The sequence below is a fragment of the Saccostrea echinata genome, unplaced genomic scaffold, assembly GCF_033153115.1.
Source record: "Saccostrea echinata isolate AGI-Se365-2 ecotype Australia unplaced genomic scaffold, CSIRO_AGI_Sech_v1 ptg000064l, whole genome shotgun sequence".
NCBI lineage: Eukaryota > Metazoa > Mollusca > Bivalvia > Ostreida > Ostreidae > Saccostrea > Saccostrea echinata.
In genome coordinates this window covers 5,064,638-5,079,470 of record NW_026889813.1, presented here as the reverse complement: position 1 = coordinate 5,079,470, position 14,833 = coordinate 5,064,638, and the positions used below count along the sequence as shown (strand labels likewise).

Below are 14,833 nucleotides of genomic sequence, written 5' to 3'. Positions count from 1 at the left end.
TTAAAAGCATGATATGTTCATTCCGATATAGGGTTGAAAAAAAAAATTAAAATTCTTGGAAAAATCCCTATTGTGAAGTTCCGTTCGTGTATTCCGCATTTGGGTCCTGCTTCCTTATGTAAGTCCTGATAACAATCATTTACGATACACATATTGACACTTTTATATAAAAATATGTTTAATATACAGTAGTACGTATTTTTGTTTTCAGACGGATAAGGTGTCAACCGACATACGGAAATATGTACAAGTCGGTAACGTTATGATAGTGCTTACATTCAACCTTGTGTAGGTTACGTATAGGCTAAACTTCTGTCTCAAAACACAAGTTTTCAAGACCTTAAATAACAAAACTCTGACGACGTAAATTAGGGGTTAAGTATTACGATAACTATCTGTCACTCTGTAAATGACTTCAGATTCATTTCATTGCTGTGCATTCCATCATAAATCTATTCATGCTAGGAATGATTCTGTTTTACAAAATAGCCAAATCACAAACTGGACACAATTTCGACACAAATTTTAACAATACATATTTTGACATTGAAGAGCTTGTTTTAAAAACAAAATTTGTGAATCCAACCTTAATATAGTGTGCGTATCTATACAATAACTTAACATAAAGTGCTTCAACAAATTTACGTCGGTTTACTAATATGACAGGAAGAAAGTTCGATTTACTCCCCATTTCACATCTGGAAATACACACATTATAAATATATAGTTTTAAGTCCATCTAAAGAATAACTTAATTATGTTAAATCTTTCAAGTGTTAGTTAAAACATTCATTGTAGCTTTTGAAAAAAAAAACAAAAACAAAAAAAAAACATGTGGTTATTTTATCTTCGGACCATCCTGGAAAGTGTCCTCACATGTGGTTATATACATGTACGACAACCCTTATATATATATATATATATATATATATATATATATATATATATATATATATATATATATATATATATATATATATATATATATATATATATATATATACACGAGGGTTGTCGCAGAAAAACAATATTTATCAATAATTTTCATTTCACTTATATTAAGTTAAAAATTGTCATGCACCATAATTAACATTTGTTACATAATTCACAGAAATTTCAATAAAATATCTCTATAAATAACATTTTTCTCTCTGATAAACGAATCATTCTAAATAGCCCCCGGCTCAACAACGACGACGTCAATACGTAGTTCGTGGTGTTTTTGAATTTGTTCAGGAATCGTGCGTCTTTAAAAATTCGTTTGAAGCAGAAATTCGATACTGCATTTGATTTTCTTTTAGTTACCGAGTCATCTATTTCACACGAACTATAGTTAAGAATAAATCAAAGAATAAATTCTTTTAATAGAAAATATCCAAACCCCGATCATGAACTTAAATGCTCGCATAGTTAACGGCGGTCTCCACGTATGATGTCCAGCTCTAGATTTTCAGTTTTCCGTCATTTTTGTTGATCTATCAAACGCTTCTTCCATCGAAAAACCAGTCCATCTATCTTTGAACCTCTTTCACTATTTATAAACCAGTGTTCGATACATGTATTTGTGTCTTTCCCTCGTTCCCAGCTCTTTTCCCTAATGAACAGGACTTATGGCCCTCCTCCACACAGTACAGAGTGATAATTTGGTGCGCCGCATTATCGCCTGAGTCGCCGTTTTTTGACAATAGCTAACGAATAGTGTTTGGTCATAAATTAAAACGTCATATTTTGTTATTTATGATGTAATATTAATTTTTTAACACACGGGTGCTCTAGATCGTACAGTTTTTATGGACGTATTTTTTTGTCACATTATATTTCCGCATAGCCTTGTAATCAAGAAAACATAGATGGCAATGCTAATTTTGAAAGTCAAGAAATTGCCATGCGCCGACTACAGATATTTAACACCCTTTAAATGCTGTTTCTAAATTACTGACATTCCAACCTTATAGTAGTTGGTCAAATTGACGAAAATATCATTTCCCAACATTGTACGAAAAAGGAATAAAATTTGATCAGGTAGTTTATGAAATATTTAAAAAGTTGGCGTTCTTCTGGGACAACCCTCGTATACGAGGGGAAATAAAAAAGTTCGCGAACTAATTGAATAACTTCCATAAAATAAATAAAATTAGATTTCAGTGTTTATTATTTTTTAAAGTAGTCCTCTCCGATTTTGATGCACATATGCCACCGTTCTGCCCTTGCGCGAATCACTTGATCCAGGCGGTCACGTGACATGCTCCGCAGCGTTCTGTAACAGAAGTTAAAGATTTTTCCGAGTCTTATTTCTTACATGAAAGTTATTTTTTGAAACAAGAATAGTCCATATGACACAAATGGCCAAATTTTGGCAATAGGATGGGTGGATAAGGATGTCTTTTCCCAAAATGAGCATGGTGACAATCACAACCCGACTTCTCTGTCTTGGTGTGTCGTTTTTCCATTGTGGATAAAGTATGGACGCCTTCTTTTTATCGTATCTGACATGTTTAAAGTCTAAAGTAAACAGTATCTTAGGGATTTAATAATTGTGAAATTCTTAAGATTTTTAACTATATTTCTTACTGTAACATCGCGATCTTTCATAACATATTGCTCAACTAAGGACACATCCCTTCCCCAGCTTACTTTCACTGGGCACCAGAACAAACATCATTTTTAACCATCTCCCTTCCATCACTAAAACAATCAATCAAATAAGTGATTGAACTTCTGGCAAGTCTTTTGTCTTCATAAAACTTGTACAAATTATTATATGCTACTGCAAAGGAATTTCCAAGAAAAACGTAAAACTTTACAGCCTTTCGTTACTCGAGTACGACTGAGTCAGCCATTTTTTGTCACAAGTTATCTGTATATTGACGTCATTTTCACATTATGACGGCACAAACATGGAGCAAAACATTACGTAACATCTACTATTTATAGAACATGTTTATTACTATATGTGTGCAAAATTTCATTCTGATGTAATAGTGGTTTTGTAAATATAGAGATAGTTCGCGACCTTTTTGATCACCCCTCGTATATTATACAATTATTGCTGGTTTTTGAGGTCAATACGATGATTTAGACATGTGAGGAGTACAATATTCACCGAGCCCGAATATATATATATATATATATATGTCAACACCTTCCGTTAGTCTATCAAATTTACTGTTAAGGTATCTAATTACAAAAACTGTTCCAAACAGTATATTGGGGAAACGGGAGATCAATAATCACCGTTCGACCATTAAAACCAAATGAGTCAATGAACCCGTTGGGGAACATTTCAAGCTTGAAGGTCACAAATGGGAGGACATGACATTAGTGGTTATTGAACATAATCCAAAATGGACCGATGCTTAGAGAAAAAGCAAAGAAAAATTTTGGATGCACAGGCTTGGATGCAGAGGCTGAATTCATTCCGCCCTGATGGTATTAACAAACTAAATGACTTCACTAGGATGAACATGAGTTAGGCCAAAATGTTGGTGATATCGATCAAGACTTTTCTCTCCATATATCTATTACTACCCAATAAATTTATATATTTTTTTAATTATCTTCTTTTTTAAAATGCTATGATTATTAGTCAAACGTTTTAAATAAATATTTCAAATTTTTATAGGGTTCTTAAATCATTAGTTTTCTTCTAATTCTGTTCTACTCGTATTCAATTTCCTTCATTATTATTTGTTTCATTATCTATATCTTTATGTAAAAATACTATGTGAGAGAATACAACATTGTACATCTCGCAGTGATTAATTAATGTTAATTAATTCGGTCGCTTATTTAAATCACACATCGCTACAGTATACGAGACTGACCTGTGCGGAAGTGCCTCGCGGTGGTCCGGATTCATTTCTTATTTATTAGTTTCAATATCAAAATTCAACATGTAAAAGTCTAAATAAATAGGAATTGGTAGCGTATTTGTAGTGAAAGATGTTTTTGTTTTGTTCTTTCATGATTTAAAAAAAAAAAAAAACCTTTTCTATGTCCTGAGGAAGGGACAGGGCGTCCCGAAAATTTGACAATTTCTATTGTTCGTGTCCTTGAGATAAGGTAAATTATTCACGGAAATGTGGCTAGGAAGTGACTAGCACGTGGAGACATGGTAGACATGGTAACAGAAAGTTATCTTGCGTTTCATTTTTCACTGCTGAGTAATATCTGTAGAAATGTACTTCAATCTCTCTTGAATTCATTGAAACGTCAATAAATTTTCTTCATGACATTATTTTCTGCACTTATGTATTAAAATTTCTTTTTGGACAAACATGCTTGCATGGGAACTGGGACTATATTTTTGGCGTTAGATTAGCAAATGAGGTACCAATATAGCTTAATCTGCATGAGTTGAATTGCATTGTGAGTTACTACAGGAATTTTACGTTCGAAAAAGAAAAACAAGGCGATTGAAAAGGCACATTGAAATTTTTTTCCATGCATTTGCATGCATTTCCATGCTGTCCGTTTTTATTCTGTTATTTCCATGGTAACAATTACAAACAATTCATTTGTAACATGTTAAATAAACGTGGAATTCCAGGTTTCTCGAAATCATACTGTAAGGCGATTTTCGTCTGCATTCCTTTGTTGTACTATCGGTGAATACAATTGTCAGGTGGGTTCCCTGACCAAAAATTACAGGTGATCATGGGTATTGTAATATGAAAAAAAACCTTTGTGATCCATTTAACTGCTTAAATGCCTAAATAACAAATAATAACAAATTACAAACGCCCGTGGCATCTTTCATAGTTTCTACTCTTTCTATTTTTTCATTTAAACATTTTTCTCTAATTTTTTTTTTGCAATCCATTTAATATCGATCGTAGATTGAGTTGAACCAAGTGTTCGAAGTAAAATGTTAACATATAGGTGTCAAGTTAACGTTGCTATTCATTCAATGATTGGTCAATTATTGGTGGTAAGATCCTGTGTGCGCATTTATAACAATAGCCATATAAGGTAAACAAAGGTTTGTCAAATACATTTTTTCCTACCAGCGTATCGGGAGATTTTGGAAAAATTAACACTACTAAGATCCAATTTTCGCCGTAAATTATCACAAAAGAAAAAGACTAAAGCAATTTTCTGTTTACTGTCAATTTTATTTTTAAAACCGGTTCTACCCTATAACCTTTAAATGGGCCAACCTACAACACGTGTTTTGAATTTAAATCACAATAACATTAGTAGGGTGAATAAGATATCAAACATTATTAAAATTACTTCAATATATCATTGGATTTGTACCCTGTGCTTCTGTCACGTTTATTAACAAATAAGAAAAGAGACCTTTGATATATGACTAGCTATTTTTTTCTTTAGGTAAAGTTGCAGTTATAAAATAATGAAGGTTGTCTTTCTTTTTGAGTTAGAATTAGTTGTTTCTTATGCATTATTTAATGTGCACCATGAATGTAATTTTTATGAATAACTTTTTAGTAAATGCATCAAAAGTTACACAAGTATTTCGACCCAATTAATTTTCAAGCATTAGGAAATGCTCTTCACCTCCACCATTTCTTTCCTTATCTTTCCAAATCTTGCCATATTCCCTTGATTGCTATAGATTACTGAGGGTCCTTTAAACAATTTATGTGCTTGGAGCAAAGGAAAGAAAATGTGACTGATTGATTGATTTTATGATGTTTTACGTGAAATCGAGAATTTTTCAATCATATAAAGACGTCACCATATACCGACGAAGGGCTTCAAATTAAGACCTTTATTCGACACTAAAGGCCGTTGAGGAGTGAGGGATCGTGTCAACGCCTCCCTCAGTATTTAAGGTTCCATCCGAAAGACCCTTGACTTTCACTTCAAAGTTCTTAGCGCTTGGCCAAGAAACAGTTGTCAAAGGTTCATATAAATTTTCCTCATCATTCGCTGTAGATGATTTAATACTTTTCATTTCTTTCACTTCAACGACTTCAAAGATAATAACAGTTCCATCTTTGCAACCTACTATCATCTGGCTGTTTTCATTCATTAAGACTGCTATGGGACCACTACAGGAATCGTCCAAATCATAATCTGTATGGCTAATTTGACGAGGTTCAAAGTTTATGAGGTGTAACTTTCTTCCGGTAGTATTACCGACAAACACTTCCTTATTGTTTTTATTTTCGTTGACAAAACACTTTGAAGGAGTAAATGTGTCTTCTTTGGTAACTGACCAACCTGGATTTATGTTATTCTCCTCCCCTTTAAGCAATCGCTTTAGTCCCATGTGTTTATCAGAAACCAGCAAAAACATTCTATCATGAATAACTTGGGCTGTAATGTACATTGGTTCCTTAAGCATTCCTTTTTCATTATATCTTCTTACAATTTTTCCGGTAAAATTATCGCATATCTGATATTCTGTGACTTCTTTACTCTGAGGCTCACAGAGGTACACTCTCCCAGCAAACGCACAAATTCCTTTAGGGCGAATGCATTCTTTTGTAAAACACGTTAAATAGGTGTATCTGTTGTTTTTTCCTCGTTTATATACTCTGACTGCACTTACTGATTCCTCTACAAAAGATAAGGAAAAAGTAATCTTAATTACAGAGATTTGTACTGAGAGAGAGAGAGAGAGAGAGAGAGAGAGAGAGAGAGAGAGAGAGTTACCTCTTTTCCCAGGATCAGAAATAAAGAGCAGATGTTTGTCATTGCTATCTTTGTATGAGTCTAAGTCAAATGGTCCGTCTAATTTTTCACTGATTTTCCACATTCGGTCTCCTTGTGTTCCATATCCTGTACACTCTCCAGCACTTTGACTGGCTATAACGATGATATCACCCAACACTATCATTCCTATAAATTCCAAATCATTAATTTGATAGGTAAATGTATCAAATTCTTCCTTTTAAAAAAGAACTTTAGGGCATAGAATACTTAAAATTTATTTTATAAATTTGTAAAAGAGTTTGTACTCATTTATTATTACTAAATTACTCAAATTAATCTTTAAGTTTTATTAACAAACCACCATTTCATATAATCTCCCAAAACTATACTTTCATATCTATATAAAAAAATAATTTAAAGAAAAAAAAAATTAAAATAAAAAAGTTGAAATCTCCCCTTCCAAAAATATTGTTATAGATGTTCCTGATATTGTATTTCATGTATTTATGGTATATTTGCATTGTTTTGGAATTCCAGTGTATCTCAGAAAATGACCCACTTCAATTGATGCCTCAAGTATCTTTTCTATATACAATCGTTTTAAACATACATTTAAAATATTTAAAATACGCTGGATTTATATGAACATTTCTTGATAACTTTGATGTGTTTAACTTCCTGTTGTATAGAAAACTACGACATATTTTTTTTAGAATAGTATGTGCTATTAAAAAAGAGAAAATAATATTGATAAAAAGGAAATAATTCTTCTCAAATTCCTTACCTTCAACAATGATGCGAATAACATAAATCTAGCATTTCGCTTCATATGGTCTACTAAAATGACTTGAATGGAGATTTTATATCATTTTTAGTCAGAAAATTGTCACGATAATTTATTCCAATCAAGTGAGCAGACAGTTAATCCTTAAATATATTCAAGATTTGTTCGATTAACCAGTGATTCTTGTTTCCGTATCAAACTGACAAATCTTTTCAGTGATTTCTTTTGTATCCTTGTTAGTCGGATTCCGCATCTGTACCAAGGTTTCTTCATAAGATTCCTGCAAAAACAGTGCACGATTAAAGCAAACTTTAATCTATATTTCTGGATTTTCTGTTGAGATTTTTACACTAATTATTCAGAACATAAAATATTTACTGAAGGATTAATGGGACCTGAACACAGTTGCATTGTTTACATTTTAAATTTCTATGTTTATTCAAAAAAATAAAACCAGTTAAATGAATTGAACTTGCATGAATATTCTTAGAATTCAATGACAACGTCCTACATCTTTAAATCACGTCAAACTGTTTTGTAAACAGGACACGAGCTCTGTTATTGTTAATGCTTAAGTATCACCGGGTGTGTTCAATTTGTTACACTCTGCACACATCACTGAGCACGGACGGACTGATAATACTGGTGAGTTGACTTTGCTTTCTCGCATTTCTAATCTGAATTTTCTGGACTATAATTCCAATAATTTTCATTAACACACAGCAAAATTTCTACTTTTCTTAAGATTGAGGATTAAGTTTACTTTTTGAAAGTGCAAGGATGTGTCAATCAAACGCGGCCCGAAATTAATTTCCAGATAAGAGAACTTTTTGAAAACGCTTTTATCAAATTTCCTTGTGAAATGTTATAGCAACATATTAGTCATAATATTATACTGTAAATTTGAGAAAATATTAACTGCAAATCTGTGGCCATGCCCCTTTCAGACAACATAAAATTTTTCAGTTGTGCACATATTATAAGGCAGAATAAAAAAAACGACGATCAGCTATTGAATCTCTACACATTAACACTTTAAGAGACTTAATAAAAACATATTTTTCAATTTTCCGTGAAATATACCTCGTTGCAATATATATTTTCAAGTGAATTTTCTTCATCGGTCACAATTCGAGCTTTCCTCTTTTCCAGTTGTCGACTTAGCTGAAACTCTCCTTCATTGTAATAAATGTTACTCATTTCTTTCCTCTCTTGGGAGCCAATTAATTCTGAGCTAGCAGACCTTGAAGAATCAGAATCTACAAATGAGGACCGATCATTGGACGAAGAATCAGAGGCAGGCCTCGTTCGGATATTTTCTGTCGTTTTCTGTATAGACTTTTGTTGCTTCACCAGATATGGTAGTGCTAGAAGCTTTTCTGCGTCTCCGCCAAACGATAGAAGTAAATTTATTTCATAGAGGAGGTAAAATGTTTGATTATGCACATCTCCAATTGAGTTTTTGATAATATTATATCTTAATATCCATCCAAGGGTTTTCTCATGCCCTCTCACATTCTCCTGCTGTGTTTTAACAATAGACATGGCTTCTTTATACCTTGTCTGTATCTGTCTTATTTCTCTCTCTGCAGATCTAGCTGCTTTTGAAATATCGATTAGCTTATGGTCACATGGACAACAATTTGAACAAGCGGTTAATTGGCAGTCAGAACACCATTTTGTAATTTTGTGATCAATGTGGAATTCACATTTAGTATTTTTACTCGAATATTCACTTTCTTGTAAGGTACTTCCAGAAAGATACACCTCATGTTTTTGAGCTTCGGGTACTTTATCATGCAATATTTTACACTTCTTGCAAATTCTTAGTTTGCATATAGCACAATACATTAAAGCAGAAACGTGTTTGACATGATCATCATCAAAGTTACAATAAGGATTTCTTTTCAGTTTATCGAGGTATTTTCTACACCGAACAATAGATGCTAGTCTTTCGAATAAAGGGTTACGTGGAAACGTATGTGCTTTTACGTTGAACATTTCCTTGCATATTAAACACTTTCCAAATGGTTTTTGACTTTCTACGCATGATTTACATATTGTGTGGCCACAAGGTAGGTATACAGGATAAATGAATCGTTTGTCGCAGCTACAGCATTTTATCTCATGTTCAATTTCTTGAAATGTATCTTTCGGTTTTCTTCTAAAATAAAAGGAAAATGCATGTTTTGTTAGATAATCATTAACCGAGGTTTCAAAGTTCACAAAAATGATACAAGATAGTACAAATTTTATTCTAGGACTGATAAGTATAAGCTTAGGAAGGTTGTATCCTGTCCCCTTTTTTTGATTTCTATTCGACTAACTTTGTGTTATACATAGACATGCATAATACATAATTCATAACTCCTCCACATCTCTTAACCCCGAAATGGAAATATTAGACCCATGAGAAATATTGCAAAAAGAAAGGTTGTAAAACATTTGAAGTCGTCTAATAAATCTAGGTTAAGAAAAAAAAAAATTACACCAGCTTGGAAATTAAATCTATATGACTCTTTTAGAAAAAAGATGAAACCATTTTAGGAATAAAAATGTCCTTACGACACACTTTTAAATTCCGTATTTTATTTCTTGTTTTATTTAATTAGTTTTTGGGTTTATATTTCGATGGTTTTTTTAATTTATAATATATTTAGTTTTGGTTATTTTTTCTTTTGTATTTTTATTTTTCAATTACAATGTAGTTACTGATTTTTTTTAATTTGTAATATACATGTTGTTTTTTTGTTTTGTAATTTAGGTTTTTTTTTTAAATTTCATAATTTATTATCTTATATTTATATCGTTTTTGTGATGCACTATCTGACTTCCCTAATCTGCTTATGCAGATTATGTATTTTTTTCTGCAAAAGTAGCAATTTTAATTTCCCACGTAACAAAGAGAATACTTTTATTCTTAAAATAAATACTAAGTGTTTGGGATTTTGGTTCAATACTTGATTTTTCATTTAAAAATTATTCACCTTCTAAGGAAAATGTCTTTGTTATGCCCCTGAGCACGGTATGTATGTGCTTTGGCCGCCGTTGCCAGTATCGTTTTATGAAATAAACTAACCTATACAAACAGTGCACTTATTGTTTTATATTAGAAATTGAAAAGTAATTTAAGTAAGATACAAAACTCTGATGATCTCTGATGTCAGATACGGGACTCAGAATCGTTGCTTCTCTCAATCCCACTATCTGACATCAGAGACCATCTTCATATTATATCCCTTACATTTACTTGATGAGTAGATTTGAAGTACTTCCTCTGGGGTTTTTTTAAAAAAAGAAAATAATAAATAAATTGTGTTTAAACTAGAGATATCAAAATAATAGATTTTAAAATTTCCGGTCCATAGCAACAGGAAATCATTTTATTTTAAACCTTTGATCAGTGCAGTATGGAAAATCCACATCTCTGCAAAGTATATCAGTCTTTTGACTCAATCTTTCGGTGCCCTAATTTTGGAATTCATGAAAATAATTTGCACGCAATTAAATTGAAGTTACTTGTCCATTTTCTATTAAACGATACAAATTATGTATATGTTATATGGCCTAGATATAGGTTTGGCAAAGAACAGAAATCATTCCTTCTAATTTTGGAGTATATATGGGAGGTTTTAATACAGAACATAAGAGATTACATCTATTAAAGGTCATTTTCAATTCTGAAATTAATAAAGGATGTGTGGTCTTTGGTTCTATGATAAAATGAATAATACATATGGTTACAGAAAAACACACAAATGAAGTGCCAGGGGCGGACAATTTTTCTTCTATTATAAAAGTAATTTGTTGTATCCGTTAACCACACAATGTATTTGAAGCCTCGGGGAATGAAAATCACTATGTTGTAGGCCTCAATTTATTGTGTTCGCTACATGTAAAGGTGTGTTTTATTATATATCATATTTAGTATAACACATATTTATACACAGAACTTCCAAGCATAAAATACTGATCTAAATATTATTTGACATATACATCTTAAAGATAAAATAAAATAGACAAATGAGAAAGATTTGTTTAAAAGTGTAAATTATGACAAAAGCGCAATTACGACCAAAAAAAGATACCCTACCTTTCTGAGTCGTGGAGCCTCTTTGCCATGTTTCATTTGGTGATGGTTGATTCTAGTATTTAGTAGGTACACTTTAATTCACTACAAGTGATTCAATATTTTGTATGTCTATTTCCTTATTACATGTAGAAGAATATTGTCGTACGCGTAAATGTTGAACTCATAATACAAGGAAACATTTATTTGCAAAATATACATACATATAAATGCTCATCAATACTTTGATTTAAAGTTGAATAAGAAGGGTCGTAATAGGTATAATTGGCACATTAACAATGTTTTTTCATGTAAAAAAAAAATCTGGAAAATCCTTCAAACAATCCAACTTCAAATATGTAGACAGACTGCACAGTTTCAGTATTTATAAGCTGTTTGAATTAGTCCAGTCAAATTGTCATAAACCTTAAACAAATTGCAACATTTTTTTTTTCATTTATGCATAATTAGTTAATTGTATATTAATCAACATATAAACACTCTAGAAAATTAAATAAATTAATTAAGAAATGAATTTTATAGGTATCAAATTTATACGGTTCGAATCTCGGCCGCGACTGACCTAAGTCGATAAAAAATGGGTCGCAAATGTTCGCCATGCGCTCGGCACTTTGAAGTGAAAGTCGCGGGTCCTTCGGATGAGACCTTAAAAACCGAGGCCCGGTGTCACGGCAGGCGTTGGCACGATAAAGATCCCTCACTGCTCAATGGCCCTGAGTGCCGATTAAAGGTCAAAAATTGAAGCCCTTCACCGGTATATGTGTAAGTGAAAAATTCTCGAATGGGACGTTAAACAACATACAATTAATCAATCAATATACAGTATAAACTGGGTTAAGACAGTTTACGCTTAATAAAGCGCGAAGCTTTTCTAAAGATGTGTAAACTGTTCCAACACAGTTTATACAGAATAAATCGGGTACCTTTAAATTCATTCCTTCTAATTTAATTTTTTCATGCATTAAGTATAAGTAAATAAGACGATTGTTCTTATAAATGACTTCAAATTGTACAAAATTTAAATGTAACGTCAGGCGGATCAATATGTTTTTGACGCAAGTCGTTATCATGTAGGCAACACAATTTATACGATATAAAGTAAATTTTTATGCAATCGAATGGCGTGTTACAACCAAAATCAAATTATGGCAAAACATTTTTTGTAGAGATAAATATTTTCCATTCTAATAAAATATATTGCAGAAATGTGCTATCATACATACAAGGTAGTCAATTTTAACCTCATTGCAAACAAAACCTATTTTCTACTTAAACAAAGATGAAAAATGAAAATAACGAACAGTATTCAAGCTCAAAAGTCCATCCAAACAATACAAATCAGGAGCAGAGCAAACACGGACCTCTAAAACAACAGGGGTGGGATCAGGTGCCATGGAGGAGTGAGCATCACGTGACGACCAGTCCCACACGCCGTGTGCTCCTTGTCATGATCGAGAAAAACGGAAAATTCCTAGGAAATTCAACGTATAAATAATAGCCTAACTGTAAGTATGAAAAACGTCAGTCAGCATTTGATTTAATGAAAGATTGTATCGACCATAGATCTTGCGAAATGGTGACTTTAAACGAGACTGTTGATTTTCTTGTTTCATCAATTTGTTTCTCAATAGCTTGCTTCGTTTTAGAAATTGTTGGCACGTAGAGGATGCTCTTGAGAATGGAATCAACTGAGAGAGATAAACCCCATCCGCAGGTGATAATGATATATTGTTACATAAGTAAGGAAGGTTGACGATTGAAAAGATAAAGTCATCACTTTATCATAAAGTTTGGTTGATAAGTGACAATTAACGTCTTTTTCTAGTAAAATATCCATGAATTAAAACAAATGTTTATATGTGGTATCTGTTATTTCAAGTCCACTGGGATATATCGAGTCGACATATGAATGGAAGTAACTATTGTTAATTGATAATACGTCGTCGATACATCTAAATGTCGAGTTGAAGGCCAGAGCAAGAAATTTCTTCTTCCCATGTAGAAGTTTGTGATTAAATTCTGCTTTATATGAATACAAAAACAGGCCTGCTAATAACGGGGCGCAATTGGTTCCCTTTGGGAATTCCAACAGATCGTTGGATTACCTATCTCCAAAAACTATATAGATATTGAAACTCAAGCATCTTTTAAAATCAACTTCAGAGTACTTGTGTGTACAAACAGGATGTTTTTAACAAAATAATTTTGCAAATGACTAAGACTTAGTGCGGAGTGAAGAAAGAGGCTTGGTAGAACATTTACTGGAACCCGCAATGTATCTTTGTTTGTTAGGATTTGTAAGAAGTTTTGGAATCCAGTATTAGGTATGGTAATTCATATTAATTTTGATTGTTGGGAATATTAAAAATAATTAAAACTGAAATATGATTTTGAAGAATTTCCTCCTTAGAAAGGGAGCTATGGATATAAGTTGGATTACCACTTGCAGAATTAAATCTTAGTTTCTCTAAAATACAATTCAAAAATGAGTCTCACAAACATAGGCAATGTTGTAACCTGCTTTGTCAGCGGGGACCAGTACATACTGATCATGCTATCTATGTAATTCTTGTTTCACTTCTGGATTGCCAAAGACAGAAGGATAGATGAATTCATGTAGCCCCTCAATCGCTTAATGCGCGATTTCAAGATCCATCTGATACATTTAATGCATTCTGACAAAGTGTCAATGTCTTCTTTTTCATATTTGGCCCATTCCCTGGCGAAATCGTCCACAGAAATCATAATATTTATGAAATTATGACGCCATTTGAAAGATGGAGGTTCCTTATATTTTGGCTATTTTATACTAAGTGATTTAAGGACCTCATAATGAATTATAATTAGGTCTCCAGTGATGACGTGGCCAGCAGGACTATAGTTGTAAGACGAAGAAGAACATGAATACGCTGGAGGATAATTTTTCAGATGCTCGATACCTAGGCATTTTTGTAATTAAAAAGTTTGGAAGCAATTGTCGATGTATATTTGTCAGAAACATAAGATGTGGACTTCAACTTGAAATATGGTGGAATACATATTTCATTTGTTATACATTGTTACGTAAATTTGGTAATGTTAAAGGGGAAAAATCGGTTCATCCAAGATTAATCAAGCAAGGGGAAATATCGCTTGTAAAAGTGAATGTTGTTATATCTGAATTAAGAGGACATGTAATATACTGTTCATGTTAAAAACAGGTAAACCCGATATGATCCATCTGGGATGTGCTTCAGCGCCTCATAATCTGAGATACAGTTGAACCTCGGTACATCGAACACTGATATCCCGAATACCATGGATATGTCGAAGTGATTTGGAAGTCCCAACCACTT

General features: G+C 32.5%; 1 protein-coding gene across 1 annotated transcript; it reads right to left on the bottom strand.

Moving 5' to 3' along the window:
- Positions 1-5,734: 5,734 nt before the first annotated feature.
- On the bottom strand, positions 5,735-8,953 carry LOC133175696 (uncharacterized). Its single transcript, XM_061310806.1, has 4 exons — positions 8,492-8,953; positions 7,583-7,688; positions 6,625-6,810; positions 5,735-6,528 (listed from the first exon to the last, which is right to left on the bottom strand). The coding sequence occupies exons 1-4, from the start codon at positions 8,951-8,953 to the stop codon at positions 5,735-5,737; spliced, it is 1,548 nt and encodes a 515-aa protein (XP_061166790.1).
- Positions 8,954-14,833: the final 5,880 nt, after the last annotated feature.

What these genes read in the sequence shown, in the direction of transcription:
- LOC133175696 (XM_061310806.1), bottom strand. Translation starts at nt 8,953, where the DNA reads ATGTCTATTGTTAAAACACAGCAGGAGAATGTGAGAGGGCATGAGAAA. An exon ending in AAAATATATATTGCAACGAG is followed by an intron (nt 7,689 to 8,491) that starts GTATATTTCACG and finishes CTGTTTTTGCAG; the next exon opens with GAATCTTATGAAGAAACCTT. An exon ending in TTCTGATCCTGGGAAAAGAG is followed by an intron (nt 6,529 to 6,624) that starts GTAACTCTCTCT and finishes TATCTTTTGTAG; the next exon opens with AGGAATCAGTAAGTGCAGTC.